The sequence below is a fragment of the Ziziphus jujuba genome, chromosome 4 (genome assembly GCF_031755915.1).
Source record: "Ziziphus jujuba cultivar Dongzao chromosome 4, ASM3175591v1".
Classification (NCBI taxonomy): domain Eukaryota; kingdom Viridiplantae; phylum Streptophyta; class Magnoliopsida; order Rosales; family Rhamnaceae; genus Ziziphus; species Ziziphus jujuba.
Genome location: NC_083382.1, coordinates 6184347 through 6208887, shown reverse-complemented (window position 1 = coordinate 6208887; position 24541 = coordinate 6184347). Strand labels below are relative to the sequence as shown.

At 35.4% G+C, this 24541-nt stretch overlaps 5 protein-coding genes and 1 pseudogene across 6 annotated transcripts; all 6 read left to right on the top strand.

Moving 5' to 3' along the window:
* The first annotated feature begins 318 nt into the window (after positions 1-318).
* Positions 319-2196, top strand: LOC125421765 (uncharacterized). 2 transcript variants are annotated; one of them, XR_009638555.1, is made up of 3 exons: positions 319-509; positions 826-956; positions 1041-2196. XR_009638555.1 is itself a non-coding variant. In XM_048471228.2 (3 exons), exons 2-3 carry the CDS (start codon positions 1045-1047, stop codon positions 1821-1823), a joined length of 390 nt encoding a protein of 129 aa, XP_048327185.1. In that variant the 5' UTR covers positions 319-509; positions 1041-1044; the 3' UTR covers positions 1824-2196. The 2 variants fall into 2 exon arrangements, 1 of the variants encoding a protein (XP_048327185.1); XM_048471228.2 differs by lacking the exon at positions 826-956 and having other exon boundaries at positions 1041-1261; positions 1651-2196.
* Positions 2197-4662: 2466 nt separating this feature from the next.
* Positions 4663-8223, top strand: LOC125422097 (toll/interleukin-1 receptor-like protein; annotated as a pseudogene).
* Positions 5027-5928, top strand: LOC125422096 (uncharacterized). The gene is made up of 3 exons (XM_048472553.1): positions 5027-5248; positions 5334-5705; positions 5749-5928. The coding sequence occupies exons 1-3, from the start codon at positions 5027-5029 to the stop codon at positions 5926-5928; spliced, it is 774 nt and encodes a 257-aa protein (XP_048328510.1).
* Positions 8209-8968, top strand: LOC132799262 (disease resistance protein RUN1-like). Its single transcript, XM_060816706.1, has 2 exons — positions 8209-8224; positions 8448-8968. Exons 1-2 carry the CDS (start codon positions 8209-8211, stop codon positions 8966-8968), a joined length of 537 nt encoding a protein of 178 aa, XP_060672689.1.
* Positions 8969-15101: 6133 nt separating this feature from the next.
* Positions 15102-16256, top strand: LOC132803368 (disease resistance protein RUN1-like). The gene is made up of 2 exons (XM_060816140.1): positions 15102-15331; positions 15433-16256. Exons 1-2 carry the CDS (start codon positions 15122-15124, stop codon positions 15928-15930), a joined length of 708 nt encoding a protein of 235 aa, XP_060672123.1. The 5' UTR covers positions 15102-15121; the 3' UTR covers positions 15931-16256.
* Positions 16257-19978: 3722 nt separating this feature from the next.
* LOC125422098 (disease resistance protein RLM3-like) lies at positions 19979-22965 on the top strand. The gene is made up of 2 exons (XM_048472554.1): positions 19979-20295; positions 22623-22965. The coding sequence occupies exons 1-2, from the start codon at positions 19979-19981 to the stop codon at positions 22963-22965; spliced, it is 660 nt and encodes a 219-aa protein (XP_048328511.1).
* The last annotated feature ends 1576 nt before the right edge of the window (positions 22966-24541 follow it).

Here is a 24541-nt window from a genome sequence, read left to right as displayed (position 1 = left end):
TGCTTTCAAATAAATAGTATTTTATGTCATTAAAAAAATTAGAAAAATAAAAATTAATCCTAATTCAAAACAAAAAATAAGAAAAAAGATAATAAAAATATTTTAGTGAAATTAATTTTTATGAAATTATATATAATTATTTTAGGATGGTAAAAAAAATTTTATTTATAAAAGATATATAATTTTAGAATAGTATAAATTAAAAATATTTCAAAAATAAATAATATTATATTAAATAATTTTATATTTTTTATATATTTAACTGTAAAGAGTCAAATCATTCTTATTTAAAACAACTATGTGGTACAGAGATAATTGATAATTCATTGGATATTTAACAAGGGGTATTATGGTCAAATTATCATGGTCTGAGAACGCTAACGTGGAGCACAAGAAATCCACTCGGCTGATGTTCTCGGTACAGCAACTTTCTCTCCCAATTTGATTTTGACCTGCTCGATCTCTGTCCCAGGAGCTGTCTTCGTTTTTCGTCATCGTCTATTTTCAAGGTACCGTCGCGATCTCTTATTCAATTCTACAATTCGAAATTCAAGACTGGAAATTTCTGAAATCACATTTTGGAACAAAATGTTTGATTTCTAGGTTTTAGATTTTAATTTTGTACAACAGTAGTTTTGGAATATTGTTCAAGTTGAATAGGAGTTTGTTAGGTAATATGGAATTAGAATTTGGAAGATAAAACCATTGCCGAGAAATTTATAAATTCTCAAATAATTTTCGGATTTTTTTTTTTTTTTTTTTTTTTTTCTTTTGGGATGGGGATACGATTTTCCGGTTTGTAATATCCTTATTTTCTGGAAACAGGGGGTTTAATCATCAAGCTTGATAAAAATCTTGAATCTGACAGTTGTGTTGTAGATAAGTCTTCAGCTACTGATGTGAGCTGTACTATGTTATCCTATCTGACATTTATATGAATTTTGATGTATATTTAAGTGAGTACTTCTCTTATTATTATTATTAATTAATTAATTGTCATATTATTTTTTTCAATTCTGTTTCGTGTTTGATGGATTCAGAAAGATGGTAATGAGAGGGATGGATGATAGAAGTAGTGAAAGAAGAGACTACGGGGATCGGTGTAAGAGGTATAACTGCAGTAGTGAGAGAAGTGATTATAGGGGTAACAACAGGGGTGAGAGACAAAGGCATAGGGATGATGGTAAAGAACAGTGTTATGATTATGATGGAGAATATGGAAGGAAGCGAAGTAGATATGAAAGCTCAAAGAGGGGACCTGGTATGAGGTTCTTCCTTTTTCTTTTTTGGATTTCGTTTGATGTTTGTTTACATCCTCTCAAAAACAAAAGGCCATAAGCAGTATATGGTACAAAATTTGGGTTATGCTTCGAAAACTACTTGTAAGCTCATCATTTTGCAGGATCCAAGTTTTATGACGGTTCTTTTATGTCCTGAATAAATAAAAACATGGAATTATGTTTGGAAGGTTCTTGAACTTTGATTCCAATAATTTAAGTATTCCTTCCTGGTTCTAGAAATTTGTCTTTGGCTATATAGACTACTTGTTTACGGACAGAGTGTACTTGTTCTGCTAGAGTTTGAACTGTTGTAAATAGTTTACAATAGATTTGTAGTTGTCTTTGAAATTACATGGCTTTTACTTGGAAGAGAAATTGGCCATGGAGGAAGAGATGGAGAATCTGAGGAAGGAGCAAGCTAAGGCCGAAAGAGAAAATAAGTTGAAGAGGGAAAAGAGGGTTAGGCAACAGCAACGTGTGTCTACCCCGGGCCTGCGGCAGGTTACTTCTACATATTTAAGACCCAAGAAGCTTGGTCTGTAAATATTTACTGAAAAAAGAAAAAAATTGCAGTATTTGTGGATGGTAGTGGAAATAGAAACTTTAGTCATCGGTGAGCTCCATATCTTTATGACAGGAGACTTTGATTGTGGTAACTTGTATATAAATATATTACTCTATATATTCAGTGATTCATTTGTTTGATCCAAAGAGAAAAATGGCTCGGATTTTGGAAACACCTCAACCTTGTTTATCATCTATCAAAAATAAGAGCAGCAGGGGGCTTGAAGCCAAGAGGAATACGAGCAATAATAGTAAACTTGTGTCTGAACCTCTTCAAGACCTAAAGCTTTACACTTGTATAAGAGGGAGGTTTCTTCGATTAATATATACTATTTCAATATTAATTTCGTCCTGTTCTTTTTTTTCTTTTTTTCTTCTTTTTTTTCTTTTTTTTCCTTTTGCTTTTTTTGTTAGTGAATACAATAGTGATTACATGGTTTCGGTGAAAACATAATTTCACTTTTCTTTGTACCTGCAGAACCACTAATTTTCCTTAGATTCTTTCACATACCGGTCCTAAAACGTCAATACATGGTGTCATAAAGTATAGATAGTAATATACCAATATGTCACCACTCAAGACTCAAATGAAGAGTTGTAGTGAGTGAAATGCATGCAGAAGATTTAAATGAAGTTTGAACTAAATTGTGGTACATAGTCTCACAAAGCTACTATATTTACTTGCTAGATACCATTAAATTAATTGATGATTTCACCCTCAAATTTGAACAAAATAGAAAGAAAGAACTTTTCCTCACGTCTTTAAGTTTTTGTGTCCAAGTCAGATCAATTCTAGTATGACAAAGTCTGTGAGAAAGATGTTACAAAGTTACCACTAAAAATATACTTAAGTTTGGCCTTGCAAATGAAGAAACACCGTTCGTAAAATCATAAACTAAACGCTGGAAAAAAAAAATGTGGTATATAGAAAGCAAAATGGAAAACATATTTCTATCCTTAGAGATTTGGCATAAACTGTGTAGAGAGAATCCACATATAGGCCAAAATGTTCGTACCCGATAAACATTTTTAAAATAATAAAAACTCGAAGACTTTAGGGTGGTTTTGAATCTAGAGAACTTGATTCTTGTAGGTTGCTCAAAACTATTGGGGGTTCACCCAACTATTACAATTTTTGAAAAGGCTTACTTTACTGAACCTGAATTCTTGCACAAGTTCAGGAAATTTTACAACATGCATAAATGGTTTGAAACCTCTCAAGGTTCTTGAGCTTGATGGTTGTTCAAGGCTCTGCAACTTACCAGAGGACATGGGGCATTTCAACAGTTTGGAGGAGCTTAACGTGAGAGGCAGTGCTATAAGATACATACTATCTTCCATTATACGTCTAAGAAACCTCAAGACGCTATCTTGTGGAAGAAATTTAGCAGCAGGACAAGGGGAAAATTGAGCAACATCATTGTTGGCAAAGTTATATTCTCAGCTGGTCTTTATTCTTTGAAAAAATTAGATCTAAGTCTTTGCATTCTATTGGAAGGAGCATTTTTTTGAAGATTTTGGCAGCTTAGTTTGTTTAGAAGATTTAAACCTAAGCAACAACTTTTTTTCTAGCTTACTCACCAGTATCAATGAATTATCCAAGCTTAGGTATCTTGGTGTATGGCATTTCAAAAATCTAAAAACATTGGGGGCCAGAGGTTCCACCGAGCCTAGAAATGGTAGTTAATTTCACACTTTTGTTGATCCAGTGGACAGACGCAACTTGCGATGTTCTGCACTTTGTATAGGCTGCATTGGTTTGGTAAGAAAGAAAGACCGCAAAAGGACAGCATTTGTATTCCTGAAAAGATATCTCCAGGTTTTCTCTCCACATTTCTTTATATTTACTTGTTTGTGTATGTTTGTACATGGTTAAACAAGGTGGTTAATATTACCAAACATGATGTTTCATAATTGTTTACATAATCCCCCTCATTTAAAAAAAAGATTTGATATTGTTCTTCCTGGATCTAAAATTCTAACCTGTTTCATTCCTCGATATTTCAAGTCATTCTTAAGTTTACAACTAGGTCCAAAGTTCACAATCAAATAATAATTACATATACTAAAATAGTTAATTTGGTACACCTGTGACATTATTAGAATTTACAACCGGGGACACAAAAACGATCAATGCTTTTGATGAAGTGAAGTGGGACTACCAATGGACTCCTTTATTTGAAAGATTTGAACGTGAGTCCATCAACAATCGACTAGGTCCATGCTTTTCCTTTTCTATGGATTTCACAATAATAATAATAATATTCTGTTACAGAGTCTAGATGTGAATAATGCATCATGAAGTCGCGCCTTCGATGTAGTTCTAAACGCTCAATCATAAATATACTAATATTATATAATATTCTTATGACCCATATAGACTTTTTTATAAAAAAAAATTTTGTCTTCTTTTTTTTTTTTTTTTTTGGGGTGGCAAAGGCCAATATAAAATCTTAATATTAAATGGGACTTAATTAAACAAAGAAAAAAAGCTTACAAATTTGTAGATTGATGCGATAAAAAAAAGGTTTTTGGAGCAGATTGACACTTGTTGGATAAATTAAAAAGCATAATTCTTATAATTACAAGTGAGCAATGTATTCTCCAGTATTTATATTGGATTCTTGTGGAATTATCATTTATCTGGAGATCCATTTCACTTACGTTTTATATATCTCAATTCCATTAAAAAGAAAGAAATACGTTTAATCTTTCACCGAAAAATAATAATAATAAATAAATAAATAAAGGGCCTCTCCAAAAAGGTTTTTGCTATTGTTAATCATATATGTAATCTTTCCAAAACACAAATTAACTCCAAAACCAGATGACAAGAGAAAACCCAACTCCTAGTGAAATACAACTCCCACTATATATCATCTATATATATATATATATATATAGAATATATATATATATATATAGAAAGAGATTTTATGATCAGGATCGTCCTGATCAAAAGGGCTATATATACATGGCTGTATATACAAACATATACATAGCCAAACAACATTCGTTTTAGTTATTCGTTTTAGTTAAGTCTTTATACTATTATATCCTCTATACTCTGCAATTTTTTTTTTTTTTTGAAATTTTTTTTCACTCTCAATGGGTAGTCATGGATTATCCATTGATGGTGAATTCGCCTTGGGAAAGCACTTACCACATGGACCCCAACTTCTATGGATCCTCATCTTTCGAACAAACTTATCGTTGCTTTCGGTTCAAACATTCCCAACACTCTCATCTACAAAAGCGGCGACAAGATCATACTTCCTGAATCTGCATTGCTTCGTCTCTCTCACATGGACATCCAATACCCCATGCTCTTCCACCTTCGGAGCTCGGAAACCGGCCGAGTCTCCTACTGCGGTGTCGTGGAGTTTAGCTCCAAAGAAGGCCAGGTTCTTTTACCCAACTGGATTATGGAGAAGATGCGTGTTGAACAAGGAGATGTTGTCATGATCAAGAACGTCAATCTGGTCAAAGGAAGCTACATCAAGATGCAGCCCCACGCCACCCATTTTGTACATCTTTCCGAACCCGAAATCCGTCTTGGAATCTGCTCTGATCAGAGGCTTTACTTGTTTGTCTGCTGGAGATACCATCATGATCATGCATGAGGGCAAGAAGTTTTACATCAATGTTTTGGAGACCAAGCCGGTCTCGGCGATTCGTGTTAATGTCACTGATTGCGAGGTTGATTTCGCTCCTCCTTTGGACTATAATGAGCCTGAGAAAGTTAAACCAGCTGACAAGATTATTGAAAAAGCCTCCATGGAAGTTGGAAAGAAGGAAAAACAAGAGGAACCAAAGTTCAGACCATTCATGGGTGTGGCAAAGCGGTTAGATGGGTCCCCTGTTTTAACCTCTGTTTCTGCCAGTGAAAGAAAAATGTAAACAGACTAGTGTTGTTGGTCAGAAAGCTGGGAAGGTTGTCTTTGGGTCTTCCAATGCTGTCGGAAAGCCGTCAGAAGAGTCGAAGAAAGTGGATGACAAAAGAAGAATAATGGAGAAGAAGACGGAAGAAAAGGTTGGTTTTCAGGCATTCACCGGGAAAAGTTACAGATTGGGTACAGAATGAAATACCTCTCTAACTCTCTGCTGCTATATGTTATAATTAGAAACTCTGAAATACATTTAGTTATGGTGTTTTGATAGAAGTTTGTATGTTAAATTTTGTGTGTTTTTTCTGTTTGACTCGGTCAAAATTACATTTCTCCAAACCTCTAGTGAATATATTATTCTTGATTAATTATATTTCGGGTAGAAATAATGAAACAGCACAGTTATTGGCATATCATGGAATGGTTTTCCATACTCTTAAGAAAAGCCCTGAACAAAATAACTGTACAAGCAAGAACCAACATTGTTTGTGCATAATATGACAGTTTGGTCACAATATGTCAAATGTTTCTCAACAAATGGCATGAAGAAATCTGTTATGTTTTAAGATTTAATTTCATCATAGCTCTGTACTTCTTTTGAATAAGTATCCATGAAGTTTTGTTGACTAATTTTCCAGGAAGTAATGGACTAAACACGCTTTCTTTCTTTTTCGTTTCTTTATTTTTTATTATTTTTTCCTTGTTTCTGGGAAGGTTCCCACTAAAATGTGTAGCTCTTGGATAAAGTAAACCTAAAATCGCGTAAAGCAGGAATGGAATCCTATGGGCAGATCTGAGCTTAATTTTATATATGTAGGTGTTACTAATTTGCATTCCTTCTTCTTAGTCCGGTTACTGCACAAATCTGACCTCTCTGATAATAATATAGGCCCTTTGAGCTCTATTCTTATCATCTCTTCCACTTCCAACTATGAAAAGATCTTACTCAATGTTCTCTGCTGCTTCTTCTTCTTCTTCTTCTTCTCCTAGAACAGAATATGATGTGTTTTTGAGTTTTAGGGGTGAAGACACCCGCAACAATTTTACAAGTCATCTCTATGCTGCTCTTTGTCAGAAAGGAATCTACACCTTCTTAGACGATGATAAACTTGAGAGAGGTAAATCCATTTCACCAGAACTGTTGAAAGCCCTTGAAAATTCACGCTGTTCGGTCATCGTTCTCTCGGAAAACTATGCTTCTTCGAGTTGGTGTTTGGATGAACTTGTCAAGATTCTTGAATGCAGGGAGGCCTATAAACAGATTGTTCTGCCAATTTTCTACCTGTGGATCCATCTCATGTACGGAAGCAGATTGGAAGTTTTGGAGAACCATTCCACAGATATGAACAAGATTTTAGTCAAAAGGTGCAGAGATGGAGGAACGCTTTAACACAAGTTGCCAGTCTTGCTGGATGTGCTTTACATGATGGGTAGGCAATATATATATATATATATATATATACTTGTCCTTTTCCTTTTATCTATGTCTTTCCCTTTTTCCTTTCTGATCTATGATTGAGTTTTGGAAAAAGAAAACTCATATATATACATATGCATATATATATATATATATATATATATATATGAAAGGTTGGAGGGATGCATTAACAGAAATAATCAAACACACACATATATATGTTTATTAACATTAAAAAAAAAAAAAATTTAACATATATCTTTTTATATTTATATTTTTCTTTTGTAAGAATTTCAACTCCTAAAAATATTTACACATATATTCAGTCGATTAATCCAACTAAACTTCAAATACATGGTTTGACTAATTGATAATTCGGCCTTATCTATTGTTGTAAATGGAATTTTTATTTTTATACATGGATAAACATATAAATCGGTTTTAAGTCTTTAAGAAGGTGACAAGTGTTACAGTGTTAATTACCTTAATCAAAAATTTATATGGTGAAGTGATAACCGGCCAGTAGCATTTTCCATATTACTGTGCATGTCTCCGATTATAATATGAGAGATGATTAACAAAATACAAAATTTTGTACAAATATACAAATTTATTTAAGTAGAGAAATTACATTTATAAACTTAATGCTATACTTTCACTTACTATGGTTTTCATGTTTGAATTTCTAAGGAATGAAGCAAAATTTATACAAGACTTTATCGTAAAGATATCAAATAAACTTGGTGTTCCACAGTTAAACATTTCAGAGGACCTTTTTGGTATCGATTCACGACTAGAGAAACTAAATGTTTGTGTTTGTACTTCATCGTTGGATAATGTTCACTTTATTGGAATTTGTGGGTTGGGTGGAATAGGGAAGACAAATCTTGCCAAAGCTTATTATGATTGGATGTTTTCTCAATTCGGAGGTTGCAGCTTCCTTTTAAATGTTAGAGAAGTTTGTGAAAAGAAGTAAAATGGTCTTGTGTATTTGCAAAATCTTCTCCTTTCAAACATTCTAAATGGTTTGCCTACAAAAACAAGGGATATTCATAAAGGAATGGACATGATAAGAAGTAAGTTATGCCATTAGAAAGTACTTGTTGTCCTTGATGATGTTGACAAATTAGACCAGCTAAAAGCATTAGCTGGTAAAAATAATTGGTTTGGCTTTCGAAGTAGAATAATTGTAACTACCAGAAACAAAGTTTTGCTTCTAAGTACATATATAGAATGTAGAATATATAGAGTTGACCAATTGAATTATAGTGAAGGTCTTCGACTTTTTTTCTCACAAAGCCTTCAAAAGTACTCATCCGTCAAAGGAATACGAGGAGTTGTCTGAACAAGTGATAGCTTATGCTCACGGTCTTCCATCAGCTTTAGAAGTACTAGGTTCCTTTTTATGTGGAAAAAGTGTAAATCAATGGGAAAGTGCTTTGGATAGGCTGAAGAAGTATCCAAACAAGGACATTACGAAAGTACTTCAAATCAATTTTGATGGACTTGAGGATATAGAGAAAAGTATTTTCCTAGATATCGCATGCTTCTTCAATGGATTTGAAGAAGACAATGTTATTCAAATTATGGATAGTTGTGGTTTCTTTCCAGAAATCAGGATAAGAGTTCTTATTGATAAATCTCTCCTACATGTTGACAATGATGGCAAAGTTTGGATGCATGACCTATTGCAAGACACGGGAAAGGAAATTGTACGGGAAAAATCTCGCAATGAACCTGGAAGATGCAGTAGAATATGGGATTATGATAATTTACGTCACGTTTTAGAGTATAACATGGTAAGAGGTTTTCTAACATAATTAAAATCATAATTTTTGACTTTTGTGTAACACCCCATCCCAAATCGCACCGGAATCCGTGCACGTTGACCGAGCGGGTCAAAAGTTAACTTTTTGCTCCAGTTGGAATTTCCAGTTGACCAGGGTACCGTGGCGAAGTGCATGATGCCCCGAGTTCGTAGACTAGTAGCACGTCGAAAACGGAGCTACGGTTTGAAAGTTATGGGCAAAACAAGTTGAAGTGCAAACTGTCCAAGGGGTGCCGGAGTTGACTTTTTATTTATAGGGAAATGAGCTTTAACTCGTGCATGGTTGTGAAGTGCTCGTCGATACGAGTTCACAGACTAGCGGCACGCTTAAAACGGACATCCAGTTAAAAAGTTAAGGACGTTTAAAGTTTGCCGGATACCGTAATATTTTAATGTTTTTGAGTCGATGAATAGTGAATTGCCACGTGTCAGCTTCTGATTGGTCCACGTGGCATGAACAGTGTCACACGGTGGCTTTTATTTGATAAAAATCTCGGGGAAGAGAGAGAGGAGAGAGAAAGAGAGAGAGAATCCGACCGGCCACCGGAGATTTTCAAATTTTCCGACCGATCTACTGTACACGCACCAGCCAGCAAGGTTCCCCTCCCCATTTCCAGCAAAACCTCAAAGTTTCACGGCGATCGGCCGCCAGACGCGCCCGGATCGGACGTTCGAAGATCGGCGGCGACTTTTTCCCTCCACCGCCGGCCACACGCGCCAGCTAGCCATTTTCCGGCCACACGCGCCAGCTAGCCATCACCACCTCCTCAAGTCTGGCCGACCCACCAAGTTTCACGGCCACCGGACCACCGACGCGTCGGGATCGGAGCGTTTTCCGGCAAGGGGCCGGAAATCTTCAAACCGTGATTTCTCCGCTGTCCGGCCTCCGTTTGCCTCACCGCCGGTCCCATTGGATTGCTCTCCCCACGATCTACAAATCTGCAAAAAATCTCAGCCAACGGCCACCGCACGAGCCGCCACCGGCGATGGTTGCCGATGACCGCAGCGGCTCGCCGGAAGTTACTGTTCCAGCGAGTACCCAGTTTTCCGGTCGGCTCCAGTCCACTGTGTTCGATCTCATGAACCCGAATCCGGCATCCGTTTCCGCCAATTCGCGACGGTTTGGGAGAATTGCCGAGCCGAAACCCGAAAAGCTTTCCGACGAGATTCCGACCCCGTCGGGTCCGATCACCGGAAAGTAAGACCGAATCAGTGATCCTCATCACTCGAGCTTTGATTCGGTATATAACTCGTAACCTTTAGATATCGTTTGGTGTTCGCTCCCCGGGTACCCATTTGGGAATTACCAAAATAAAATATTAATATTTTTGGTTGGTACACTGTGGTTGTTTAGGTGCGCGTACAAGTGGTGGAGTTAATCCCGAGAAGGATCTTAGTTGATTTACGAGCTCAAGATGAGTGACCCACCTTCAAAAATTATTTTGGGCAATTAATTATGTTTAATTGGTATTTGAATTGGTATTTAAATTATGCTCATGTGGTATGATTTAATTATGGTTTTATTTTGGTTTAATTTATTTATTATGCATGAGCAAAGTATGTTTCGGTATTAATCGTACGTGGTTTTAAGTATTATTTTCGGGCATAATTGGGTTAAATATTTTATGAAAATATTTGTTTAAATTTTATAAATTATGCCCGGGGTATTTTTATGGTTGCATCTCGTACTTCGAGAAAATTGTGGTTTGTTGGTTATCAATGTTTCGTACCGGTTTATTAAATAAAAATATGTGGGATGGTAAGTGTGAGAATCTAATGTATTTCCCCACGGTAATTTTTGGAAAACGGTACGGTTGGTTAATAATGTTTATTTTTAGACGCACTCATACAGTATTGGTGTTCTGGTCTATGGACACGTGGTAGCGCGCAGGTATTATGTGGTTTAGCGCGCGGTTATTATTTCTCCCGTTGTTGCCATTGGACCGTGGGCAGGCAAGTTTGTTATTGCGCATAGCCGCCCCCCTCCTTGGCCGGGAGATGGTTTCAGCAGCGGTACTGTCGGGACGCCGAAGTGCCGTTTGCAGGTTTCTCTCTTTAACCCTCCCCCCCCCCCCCCCCCCCCCGGGCCAGTCGGTGCTCGGGACGTCGGGTATCGGAGGGCATCACCGGTATATGGTGTGGTGCGTCAGGTGTAAATTGCAAATAATGTTTTAAACCCCAAAGGTGTTCAAAAATTATTTACTATAATTTATTATATTTTAATTATATCTTGGGGTATGTATTTATTTATTTATTGTTTATCAAATGGTTTAATCCCTTGGTTTTCGGGAAGTACGTACATCGGGTTTTGTGAAATTGTTTTAAAAAGGGAACATTTCAAACGGAGCGATTGGTGAGAGTTTTGAGGGAAACTATTATTTCCAACAGTTATTATTATTTATTTATTAATTATTGGTATTTATTCAATTCCCTTAATTGTTATTATTATTATTATTTTATTATCATTAAAAGTGTTTAGTAGTTAGGGTCACTCATTGACATGATTAGCATCTCACGTTTTTAAGTTCCGTTCCCTTAGGTGCAAGTGGTGGTAGACGTTCTTCCGGAGTGAACCAAGTTTTCCGCTGCTGTTGTATTTCGAGAAGTACTTCTGTACTCTTTTATTTCAGTGTATTATTTATTTCATCCTTGTTGTATTTCTGTTGATTAGCACTTCTTCAAGCTCTGTATACTATTGGGACACTTATGTTTTATTTATGCACTGGACTGTTGTTATTGTTGAGAAGTGCTGAAATTTGTGGAACAATTTGTAGTAATGTGGGAGGAATAAGGGGATGAAATTTAGAAGTGTGTTTTCAGTGCAGGTAATTTATGGTAAGTCCATCCCTTAGGGGAGGCTCTGCCGGATTTTCCATTGGAGGGTCCGGTAGGGTTTCGCTGGGATCAGGGCTTGTCTAGGGTTCCGGGGAGGAATTCTGGACGGGTCCTGACATTTGTATTTCATAATATTTCAATTTCATAAATTCAGTATGTTGTAATTTTGAGGCTATCATATTTTTGTAACACCCCGTCCCGAACCATGTCGGAATTTTTGCACGTTGACCGAGGTTGACTGTTGACCTTTGACCGAAGGGTTAAAAATTGACTTTTTGATCCGGTTGGAATTCTAGGTTGACTGAGGTACCGTTACGAAGTACACGTTGGCATGAGTTCGTAGACTAGTATCACGTTGAAAACGGAGCTACGGTTTGAAAGTTATGAGCAAAACAAGTTGAGGTCCAAACTGTCCAAGGGGTGCCAGAGTTGACTTTTTATTCATGCAAGGTTGAGCTTTGACTCATGCATGGCTGTGAAGTGCTCATCGATACGAGTCTGTAGACTAGCGGCACGTCCGATTTGGACATGTGGTTTGAAAGTTATGGACCCGTAGAGTTTTTTTTTAAATACTGTATTATTTTAATATTATTTTTGAACGTGTAACGATGTGCCACGTGTGACTTAATGAAGGTGACCATGTGTCACCATATTGAGAAGCCACATGTCAACCATGTGTAATATCATATTATTTTATTATTATTTTAAATAATAATATTATTATTAATATTATTTAATTAATTTTAATTTATTTCTTTTTTATTTTCCTTTTTCTTTTCTTTATCTTTATCTTTTTCTTTTCTTTTCCCCACGTGGGAAAGCACCTCCTTCTCTTTTCTTTTCCTTTCCTTCCCTTCTTCTTCCCCGAGCCATAAAAAAACCAGCAGGAATTTTTCCCCCTCTCTATCCTTTGACTCTCTCCCCCGCTCTCTTTGACCGGCCTTTTGGCCGGATTTCAGTCGCCGGATAGACACACGCGCCGGCCACCGGTGAAGCCCAGCTCCTCGCGACCTCAGCCTCCAATTTTCCCCACCAGTCGCCGCTGGACGCGCCCAGATCAGGCCGGTGAAGTCGGCGGCGGCCGGTTACGTTTTTCCGGTGATTCTCGCCGTTTCCGACCAACCCAGCCCGACCCATACCTCTATTCCACCATTTTCGACCCCTCTGAGTCCATTTTCGGGGTTACATTGCCCAAAACCCCCACCATTTGAGAGATCCCTCAAGTTTAAATCCGACCGAAGCTTTCCGGTCAAATTCCGGCCACCTCCGGCGGAATTGGGGTCGATGGAGACCGGATTTGTAATCCTCGTCGCTCAAGCTTCGATTCGGTATATTATTTGACTATTTTGTATAACGTTTGTGTTTGACCCCCCGGGTACCGGGTATTATTACCCGATTAAAATATTAATTTATTTGACTGTGTGTAGATTTTGTTCTAGGAGCACGGGTGAGTCATGGAATTGATCCCATGGTAGATCTTAGGTTAATTGCGTGCTCCAGGTGAGTGACCCACCTTCAAAAATATTTTGGGCAATTAATTATGTTTAATTGGTATTTGAATCATGCTCATGTAGTACGATTTAATTATTATTTTATTGTGGTTTAATTTATTATTTATGCATGAGCAAAGTGTATTTCGGTAATAATCATACGTGATTTTAAGTATTATTTTTCGGGCATAATTGGGTTAAATATTTTATGAAAATATTTGTTTAAATTGTATAAATTATGCCCGCGGTATTTTAATTGTTGCACCTCGTGTTACGAGAAAATTATGATTTATTTATTATTGATGTTTTCATACCGGATTGTGAAAAGGAAATATGTGGGATGGTATTTTGTGAAAATTTGGTATATTTCCCACGGTAATTTTGGAAAACGGTACGGTTGGTTTAATAATTATTTTAGACGCATTCACACAGTATTGGTGTTCTGGTATATGTATATGTGGTTCAGCGCGCAAGTATTATTATTTCACCCGTGAGTTGCCATTGGACCGTGGGCAGGCAAGTTTGTTATTGGCCACAGCCGCCCCCCTCCTTGGCCGGGATGATGGTTTCAGCAGCGGTACTGTCGGGACGCCGAAGTGCCGTTTGCAAGTTTCTCTCTTTAATCTCCCCGCCAATCGGTGCTCAGGATGCTGGGTATCGGAGGGCATCACTGGTATATGGTGTGGTGCGTCAAGTACAAATTTTTCAGATAGAAATTTCAAACCCCAAAGAGTACAAAATTATTTATTATAATTTATTGCAGTTTATTTATATTTGGGGTATTTATTTATTTATTTGTTGTTATTAAATTATTTGGTCCCTTGGTTTTCGGGAAGTACGAATATCGGGTTTTGTGAAAATGTTTTAAAAGGGAAACATTTCCAACGGAGTGAATAGTGAGGGTTTTGAGAGAAATTGTTACCTCAATTGTTTATTTATTTAATTGTTCGGTATTAATTAATTAAATCCTTTTATTTAGTATATTATTAATATTAAAGGTGTTCAGTAGTCAGGGTCACTCACTGAGATGATTAGCATCTCACACTCTTAAATTCCGTTCCCCTAGGTCCAGGTTGGAGACGTTGATTGTCCGGGGCGAGCCCAACGTCTCAGTTCGTTGCCGAAGGTTCAAGAAGTATTTCTTCCCTTTTTCCTCTCCATCCTGTATTACTTCTTATTTGTCATTGTATAAATTCCACATTTATCTGTATAATGCTCTGTATACTGTATTGGACGTGTAGTTATTATTTATGCACTGAGTTGCTGTTATTAGTTGAAGTGCTGAAATTTGTGGAATCAATTTGTAGTATTGTAGGAGGAATAAGGGGATGTTTATAGAAGTGTGTTTTCAGTGCAGGTAATTTTTGGTTAGTCCTACCCTTAGGGGAGGTGTTGTCGGATTTTCCGATGGAAGGTTCGGTGGTATTTCCCTGGGATCAGGGCTTGTCTAGGGTTCCGGGGAGGAATTCTGGACGGGTCCTGACATTTTTATCTTCTTGTTCATTTTAACAATTATTATTATTTATTTTTGAGAACAGTAATATATTTAGATGATTTTGAAACTTGTAATTACAAGGAAGTAACAAACTGCATTTAAAGCCTTTTCATTTGGCATGTTTGAAGTACCAACGTGTTTTTATAAATTATATATATATACAGTTTTTATGCGGCATTCGGCTGTACATTATATACAGCCTCTTACGCATTATGTTTCACTTGTATATTTTAATCTTAACTATTAGGGAACAAAAGTGGAAGCCATAGTATGCTGTTTTCTAAAACCGAAGAAAGTGGTTTGCGATTTTGAAGCCTTCTCAAACATGAAGAAGTTAAGATTGCTCATTATTCATAATCTTGTCTTGGAAATGAGAGATGGTCAGACACTGAATATTACACATCTTTCTAAAGAGTTACGATTCCTTAGGTGGCATAAATTTCCTGCCAAATATTTGCCATCAAATATCCAACGAGGTGGACTTGTTGAATTGAAGTTGTGGTTGAGCAAACACCTTTGGAACAACGCTATCAAGGTACGTACCATTAGAATTTCTTGTTCTTTGCTAATCTGTTTTGGAAAATATATATTTTTTCCGACGAAATAACTAATTTTTTTCTCTTTTCAATACAGCAGCCTTTAAACAATTTGAAAACCATTGACATAAGTTATTCAACAAATTTAAGAAAGTTTGAAGACTTTGGGGTGGTTCCAAATCTAGAGAAGTTGATTGTTGTAGGTTGTGTAAATCTATTGGAGATTCCCCCATCCATCAGACTTCTTGAAAGGCTTATTATCTTGAACCTGAAAGGTTGCATTCGTCTGCAAAATCTTCCAACAAGCATGGGTGGTTTGAAATCTCTCAAAGTTCTAAACCTTGAAGGTTGTGTAAGCCTTACCAACTTACCAGAGGACTTGGGAGTGGTTCCATATCTGGAGAAGTTGATTCTTGAAGATTGTAGAAACCTAGTGGGGATTCCCCCTTCCATCAGACTTCTTGAAAGGCTTCTTATCTTGAACCTGAAAGGTTGCATTCGTCTACAAAATCTTCCAACAAGCATGGGTGGTCTGAAATCTCTCAAAGTTCTAAACCTTGAAGGTTGTGTAAGCCTTACCAACTTACCAGAGGACTAGGGGTTTTTAAGTAGTTTAGAAGAGCTTAATTTGAGAGGCATTTCTGTTGAAGATAGAGATCTACCATCTTCCATTGCACTTCTTGAAAACCTTAAAACACTATCTTGTAGTGGAGGACGACAATGGAACAATATGATGAATATCATTGTTGAAAAAGGTCTCTCATCATCGGCTGGTCTATTTTCTTTGAAAGAATTGGAATTGATCAGCTGTGGTCTTGGCAATGGAGCATTTCCTGAAAATCTTGGCTGCTTAATTCCTTTAGAACGTTTAGACCTCCCGAAAAACAATTTTTCTTGCCTACCTATCAGTTTGAATAAACTATCCAAGCTTAGGTATCTCAAATTAGATGAGTGTAGCAATCTAAAATCAATGGGGCCAGAGCTTCCTCCTTTTCTAGAAAAAGTATCTGCCGATTACTGTTCTTCGTTGGACACGTTTCATGGTCCATTGATGAAGGAGCGAAAGGACAGCAATTCCAGCTTTGGGTGTTATGTAACTTGCGTCGGATGCTTGAGATTGACAACAAGGCAAAGCAACGAAATGATAGCATTTACATCACTTAAAAGACACCTTCAGAATCGCCCCAGCAAAAGATTTGACATTCTTCTTCCTGGAAATGAAATTCCATCCTGGTTCACTCGATCAAGTTTCGAGCCCTCCATAAATTTACAACTAGATCCGAATTGGTGCAACAGTAAGTGAATGGGTTTCGCTCTGTCTTCATGCTTTCTTATACCAGGCCCAATTTATTTGTGTTATGTAAAGATTCAAGAAAGAGGCCCCGGATTTGGATTAAGAAACACTTATGAAAAAAAAGTGCTCTCAGCGGTGGGCTCCCCAGTGGATCACCTTTGGTTATTGTATCTGCCTGATAATGACATCGGCCCAAAGTGGCCAAACAATGACTGCAGTCGCCTTAAGTTTTCATTTTCAACTTTAGACTTGGAAGATGGAAAATGGACAGACAAGTACATTAGATCATGTGGTGTCCGTTTAGTGTATGAGCAGGACATAGAAGATATGAACCCAATTTCCAGCAACCGCATCGAATATCCTTTTGAAGGATGAGGAAAAACAAAAAAAAAAAAAACAAAAAAGAAAAAAAGAAAAAGTCCACCTTGTATATATATATATATAAATTATATTTTAATTTTGGTTTTAGCTTAATATAGTTATTGTTAATTTTGCTTGTCTTAAGTGCAAATATTGCGTTTTTAACTGTTTTTAACTAATAATACTGCATTGGCATGCTTTTTTATTTTATTTTATCTTATCTAATATATTTTTGATCCAATAGAATAAGCAGAGAGGAGAATTTTTGTGAAACGAGGTTGAGCTTATAAAAGGACAAAACCCAATCACTTTGTATCATGGCAAGAACAGCTTCATAATCTATGAAGTATCGAAAAATTATAAACTTAAATCAATTTGATTGATACAAGTAAGAATAGAGAATAATTTTTTTATAGTAAATTGTCCAACAAATCAAAATTGCCAGAGCTTACACAGCTTAGGTATAATGGACGGCAGCTTGGAAAATTTGTTATCTTAGATGCTAAGACCATCCTAAGAACTCTTTAAAATAAAAGCATCTTTACAGAGAGAAAAAAAAAAAAAAATGAGGAAGGTGAAAGTTTAAATGGTCCTCCAATAATCCTTTTAGTTATTTTTTTTATTTTATAAACATTTATTGCTCTATTTATATTCCATTTTATTTTTTATTTTTTACTTGACTTCATATTAGCATGGAAACTTATACTACATTAAAATAAATTAATGTAATATTTGAAATAGAAAATGGATTTAGTTCTTTTTATAATATTTTCATAGAAAGAAAGCTAGGAGTATCTTCTATAATACTTTTTATTTCAAAGAGCATGTTTTCTATTATAAATAGCATATAAAGAATTTTCAAAGATAAAAAGGTTTTTTTTTTTTTTTGATAATTCAAAAATAAAGAGTTACACTTTTAAAAAGTACACTTTAAATTAACATATAATGATAGCAATGCATATGAAAATGTAAAATAATAAATGAGCATAATAAAAATAGTGCAAAGGAAAACGTTTTTGTTTATTTTTTAAATGAAAACTTTGGAAAAACAACTTATTTTTTTAGTTTTACGTATAGTGAGTTTGTCTATTTCTACATTTGAAAGCCAAATTGACTCTTTAATTTTAGTTTTATTTTGAATTTAAAGAGCTTGTTGGAGGATTTAAAAAAATGTTTGGCTCTATATTTTGAAGAGTATGAGGCTAATAAAGAACTTCTTGAAGATGCTCTAGAGAATCTTCAAGGAAAAGGGCATGAAGAAAGTTTTTATGTTTTAAGATTTAGTGTTAACTGTGGTTTTGTACTTTTTTTGAATAAGTATCTATAAAATTCTGTTTAGAAGAAATGTTGTTTTCTTTCTTTGAGGTTCAATGGTTAATCCATAAGTGGCTTAGTTTTAGCATTATTGCTTTTTGCATATCATGCTTTAATAACATTGAAAATCTAGTTCAAAAGCCAAGTAATTATATATATTCTGTTCTGCACATCTATGTTACCTAATGTTGATAGAATTAAACACCGAAATCTTATGACAAAAAAGAAACGACATTATTTTGAAAAAAAAAATTAACAATAACAAACCAAAAGATTTCAGTAAGCAACATTAGTGAAATTTTTTTTTCCTTTTTTTTTTCCCCTTAAATTATTCTAGAAGGAAGTTGCAGAACCATCAAAGAAAGCACACCCTTAGAAAAATTGCCGGACCAATTGTCAATATAACATTTTACAATCCATCGTGGACTTTGAATCTTACCTACACAATTGCATTGTTAAAAGAGGAAATAAATGAATAAATAAGTGATGAAAATATTTAATATATGTTGTATTACTGTGAACTACTTACAGAAGTATACAAAGAGCTTATATATACACAGTAGAGTTGATGACAGATGATGGCTGATGATGATGACTTATATATATATAGTACTGTCCAATTTGTTATGTTGAAACCTTTGTTTTTATCATATTATTTTATTGCAAGTATGTTCAACCTGATGAAAAGAGGCGATGAGACAAAATAGATATTTTCTGACTACATATTAAACATCCCAGACCCAATGCTACTCAAATTCAACCTCAAATAACTTTTATTTAAATTTCTACTGAATATATTATTTATGATTGATTATGTACATGGTGTTCTCTCGTATGTTGCTCTTAAACAATAACAACCTCTAATTCTCCCATATAAACTGTGTTTTCCAACTCAAAAAGTCTTGAAGCAGGGGACCAAGCTTTGTTTTTTTATAATATTTTGTGCGGTTCTGAGCAGCTTATTCCCTTTGTAGTTCTTCTTGATGTATTTTCATCAAAGTCAAGGAGATAAACAAAATTTACCCATAAAATATATATATATATATATATATATAAATATATTTGCTGTTTATTCAGCAGAGTTAAAATGGAGTTTTTAAATCATTTTTGTTGTACTTGCTACATTTCATAGTTGAGAGATTATTAAATTAGCTTGAACAGAGAATATTGAGAAATGTACGACATTATTGGTGTTATAAGCAACAGGCTTTGTTATGTATTTTATCATAAATCAACGGATATTTCAAAACAAACTAGTTATTTTATATTATATATTAAAACTTAGGAGTTGTATTTGGACATAGTAATTAGCAAAACACGCTTCATTTCCTTTGCCAAGGAAAGTTCCCTCATAATTGTCAACATATAGCTCTGAATGAAATGCTAGCTACTAAAAAAATCTAAGCCTTCAGTATTGTTGTTTAAATTCCTAATTCCTAGTCCATTTACTGCACAAATCTATCTATCTCTCTGATAATTATGCCCTTTGAGCTTCTAAGAATGAATAGATCATTTTATTCCGTAATCTTTTCTTCTTTTAAACCTTAAAATGAATATGATATGTTTTGAGTTTTAGAGGTGAAGACACACGCAATAGTTTTACCAGTCATCTCTATGCAGTTCTTTGTCATAAAGGAATCTATACCTTCTTAGATGATGATAAACTTGACAGAGGCAAATGAATTTCTCCAGAACTGTTGCAAGCATTGATGGTTCACGCTGTTCTATCATCATTCTCTCAGAAAACTATGCTTCTTCGACTTGGTGTCTGGATGAAATTGTCAAGATTCTTGAATGCATAGAGGCCTATAAACAAATTGTTCTGCCAATTTTCTACCAGGTGGATCCATCACGTGTAAGGAAGCAGATTGGAAGTACTGGAAAAGCATTCCAAAGACATGAAAAAGTTTCTAGCCATGACTTAGAAAAGATGCAAAGTTGGAGGGATGCATTAAAAGAAGTTGGCAATCTTGCGGGATGGTATTTGCATGATAGGTAAACAATATATAATTTTCCTTTTCCTTTATCTTGGTCTGCCTTTTCTTCTTTTGTAATCGATTTATGAGTTTCAAAACTAAAAAAGATATGCATACAAAGGATTAATTTTTTTTGTTATTCCGTTACGAAATTAATATTATGAAACTTTTAAAATATTAATATGGAGATATCTTTCAAATTATAATAAGACACATAGTGACATGAAGGAAAGAATATGATAAGAAGTAGATTATACCATAAAAAGTTTCTAATTGTTTTTGATGGTGTGCACAAATTGGATCCATTAAATGTACTAGCTGAGAAAGATAATTGGTTTGGCTCTCGAAGTAGAATAATGATAACTAGAGATGAAAGTTTGCTTACAAATACCTATAAAGATTGTACATGAGTGGGAATGTCTTCAGCTATTTTCTAGGAATGCATTCAAAAGCAATCATCCTCCACAAGATTACATAGAGCTGTCTAAACAAGTGAAAGAATATACAAAGGGTCTTCTATTAGCTTTAGAAGTACTAGGCTCCTTTTTAAGTGGCCAAACCATAAAGGAAGGGAAAAGCTCTTTGCATAGACTAAAGGCGTATCTTGAAAAGAAGATTTTTAAAGTACTTCAAATAAGTTTTTATGGATTAATTTGAGGAAACAAAGAAAAATATTTTTCTAGATATTGCATGTTTCTTCAATAGATTTGACAAAGATGAAATTATCAAAATAATGGATAGCTGTGGTTTCCATCCAATAATTGGGATAAGAAATCTTATTGATAAATCTCTCATACACGATGGTCCGAAGAACAAACTTTGGATGCACGACTTTCTGCAAGAAATGGGCATGGAAATTATTTTACAGGATAACACAATAATAAGCTTTCTGATATAAAATCTTCATTTTGACATTTGTGTTTCATAAATAATTTGACAAATTTTAATTAGGTTGGAATTTAATGTTATCAATTTTTATTTTCATTTATTTGTAGCAATTGATTTTATCCAAATAATAATATTTTGTACATGTCCCCAAAAAAATACATTTAAGCCCTTTTCATTCCTGCTTTTTGTCTTTTCATTTAACGTATAAAGAAAGAGTAACAAATATGTTTTTATAAATTTATATATTTACAGTCAGATTCAAGTAAAGTCCACTTGAATAAAGAAAAGTCCACCTTTGATAACCATTTAATAGTATCAAGGGCATATTTCATCATGGTTATATATATATGTATATTTGTGTGTTATACATAGCTGAAACAACTGTTATATGTTGTGTTTAACTTTTGGTGTCTTGATCTCGACTACTGGGGAACAAAAGAGGTTAAAGCTAGGATAGTACGCAAAAATCTATGGAAACGGATTAGATGGGAAGCCTTCTCAAAAATGAAAAACACTAAGGGTATGTTTGGCCATGTATCCTATTTTCTATTTTGAAAGGGGCTCAAAGAATTTTGAAAGGCTTGGAGACTTCAAGGTGGTTCCAAATCTAGAGAAATTGATTCTTGATAATTGTTAAAACCTAGTGGAGGTTCATCCATCCATCGCACTTCTTTCAAGGCTTATTTTACCGGACCTGGAGCATTGCCATAGCCTGAAAAATCTTCCACCAAGCTTAACCCATTCATATTCTCTCAACTTACCAGAGGAATTGGGGCATTTAAATAGTTTGGAGGAGTTTCACCTTGGCTGCATTTCTATAGAATACCTACCACCTTCCATTGCATTTTAGAAGAACCTTAAGATACTATGATTTCGAGGTGGATTTTTAGAATCATGATAATTGGAAAATACCATGAATATCATTGTTGGCAAAGGTCTAATCTCAGGTTTTCTTTGGTCTTTGAAAAAATTGGACCTATGTAGTTGTGATCTTGTGGAGTGAGCAATACCTGAAGATTTTGGTTTCTTAGTTTATTTAGAAGAGTAAAACATCAGCCAGCCATAACTCTTTTTCTTGCCTAACCGCCAGTATCAATCAACTATCGGAGCTTAGAATTCTTGATTTGAAGTTTTATGAAAATCTAAAATCATTGCGACCAGAGCTTCCACCTAGCTTCCACATGACGTTTCTTCTTAAATATGACAGAAATCCCCTAATCCAAGAAAAAGATTTTATATTGTTCTTCCTGGAAAGGAAGTTTCAGCCTAGTTTACTCATAGAAGTTATGAGTTGTCTATAAGTTTACATCTAGATCCAAATTTGTGCAGCAGTAAATGGATTGGTTTTGCTCTCTCTGGGTCGACATGTCCAGTAGGTTTCACTAGTATGTGCAATGTCAAAACCCAAGGACAAAACTTAGGACTTAAACTTCTCATGGATACTAAATTCTCATGTAGGAACAGTGATCATGTTTGGCTATTTTACTTACCTCGTGATATGTACCTCCATTCATATTGGCAGAGCAATTGCACTTCAATTGAGTTTACTTTAGATTTCAATGACAGCGCTTTTCATGTCTTCATAGACAATGGATTTGAATGCAGCGTTCCTTTGGTATATGAGCAAGAAGATTTGACACTGCACAATGAGGATGAGGATCTGGATATCCCACCTAAGTTGATCTGGGTAGATGAAAGTGAGGATTTGAACTTGCACAATGAAGATGGGATATCTTATCCGATTTGTTCTCAACAGATGAAGATAAAGATTCGAATAAATTTAAATGGTCACTTATCTTGACCAGGGATGAGTATGAAGATGAATAAGATTGTAAATTTAGATGGCCACATAACTGGATGAGTAGAGACACTAGTGAAGGTCAAGGACCCAAGTTTGGTAGCTCGATATGGAAGTTAATGAAGACTGGATTGAAGACTAGGATTTGGAAACCTTTCAAAAAGTTTGTAATAGCCATAATGAGGCAATCATTAAAATGAAAAAGGCCATAACTCAAATCACAGTTCATATATGATTACCTAACTTATAAATGATTTCAACATATATGTCCCATCCTTTTCATTTTTTAAATTTATTATAGCTGTTTGTATTCTGCCAACAGATGAAGAAAATTGCACATGTTCACAATCTTTGTTACTGATTTTCTTATAAGAGGAAAATCAATTTTTAAACAGAGTATTTGTGACAGAATTTTTTAGGTCATTAGGACATCAGAGGCTTAGATGTTGAAAAATAAATGTATATATAGAAAATATAATGGAACAGAAAGAAGCATCTCATTCGAAATATATCAAAATACATCCTAAGACATTTGGCATAATTTAGGTAAGCCAAAAGCAGAGAGATTACACACCGGGAATTAAGTCATTTTTTGTAACGACCCAGACCATCCGCGTCCGATATTGTCTTCTTTGGCCCAGGGTTCACACCCTCTCTCCTTCGCGTCCGATATTGTCCTCTTTGGCCCAGGGTTCACACCCTCTCTCGTCCTTGGCCTCAAGGTTTTGTCAAAACGCATCATACGGGAAAGGTATCCACACCCACTTATATGGCATGCTTCGTTCCCCTTTTCAACCGATGTGGGATGTTACAATCCTCCCCCCTTGTAGCCCAGCGTCCTCGCTGGCACATCGATCCGGGTACTGGCTCTGATACCACTATAACGGCCCAGACCACCCGCATCCGATATTGTCCTCTTTGGCCCAGAGTTCACACCCTCTCTCCCCCCTGGCCTCAAAGTTTTGTCAAAATGCGTCGTACGGAAAAGATATCTACACCCACTTATATGGCATGCTTCGTTCCCCTTTCCAACCGATGTGGGATATTACATTTATTCTCTAACTACATAGGAGTTGAACTATCGCAGCCTTGCTTTGATACTGGTAAGTGCTAATCATAAAGAGGCAAGTTTATAGAATGTTGTTCTTTGCAAATGATGACAAGCAATTGAGCTGTGTTGGTCTGGAAGCAGGTCGCCTAGCTCTTTAACTGGTATAGACTATGGTGTAGATTTTCTTCAGTCGTTGCAGAGTGTTAGAATTGCCTCTTTTATTTTTCATCATAAAAATTAATTATTTAGTTAGAACTATGTAACCGATTGATCTTAAAAATATATGCTAGCTGAAGGTGAATAAAGCTGTCCATTAATATTACTAGCTGAAGGTGAATAAAGCTACTTCAATAAATTCTCGGTCAGTACAATTAGAGTTTTCCTTTCTTGATCTTCTCTGTAATTGTGAGTCAGCATGTTGCTCCCTCTGTTGTTATTGTTAGTGTATTTTCATCAAATGTTAAAGAGGTAAACGAAATTTAGCCCCTAAAATGCATATGCTGTTTTATTTGTAGAGATAATATGGAG

Bases quoted from the DNA above. Each gene is read 5' to 3' on its own strand.
- LOC125421765 (XM_048471228.2), top strand. From the start codon at position 1,045: ATGGTAATGAGAGGGATGGATGATAGAAGTAGTGAAAGAAGAGACTAC. The intron at 1,262-1,650 runs GTATGAGGTTCT...TTTACTTGGAAG, and splicing joins AAGCTCAAAGAGGGGACCTG to AGAAATTGGCCATGGAGGAA.
- LOC125422096 (XM_048472553.1), top strand. From the start codon at position 5,027: ATGGATCCTCATCTTTCGAACAAACTTATCGTTGCTTTCGGTTCAAAC. The intron at 5,249-5,333 runs GTTCTTTTACCC...ATCTGGTCAAAG, and splicing joins TTAGCTCCAAAGAAGGCCAG to GAAGCTACATCAAGATGCAG. The intron at 5,706-5,748 runs GTTTTAACCTCT...AAATGTAAACAG, and splicing joins AGCGGTTAGATGGGTCCCCT to ACTAGTGTTGTTGGTCAGAA.
- LOC132803368 (XM_060816140.1), top strand. From the start codon at position 15,122: ATGAAGAAGTTAAGATTGCTCATTATTCATAATCTTGTCTTGGAAATG. The intron at 15,332-15,432 runs GTACGTACCATT...TCAATACAGCAG, and splicing joins TTTGGAACAACGCTATCAAG to CCTTTAAACAATTTGAAAAC.
- LOC125422098 (XM_048472554.1), top strand. From the start codon at position 19,979: ATGAATTTCTCCAGAACTGTTGCAAGCATTGATGGTTCACGCTGTTCT. The intron at 20,296-22,622 runs GTAAACAATATA...ATTCTCATGTAG, and splicing joins GGATGGTATTTGCATGATAG to GAACAGTGATCATGTTTGGC.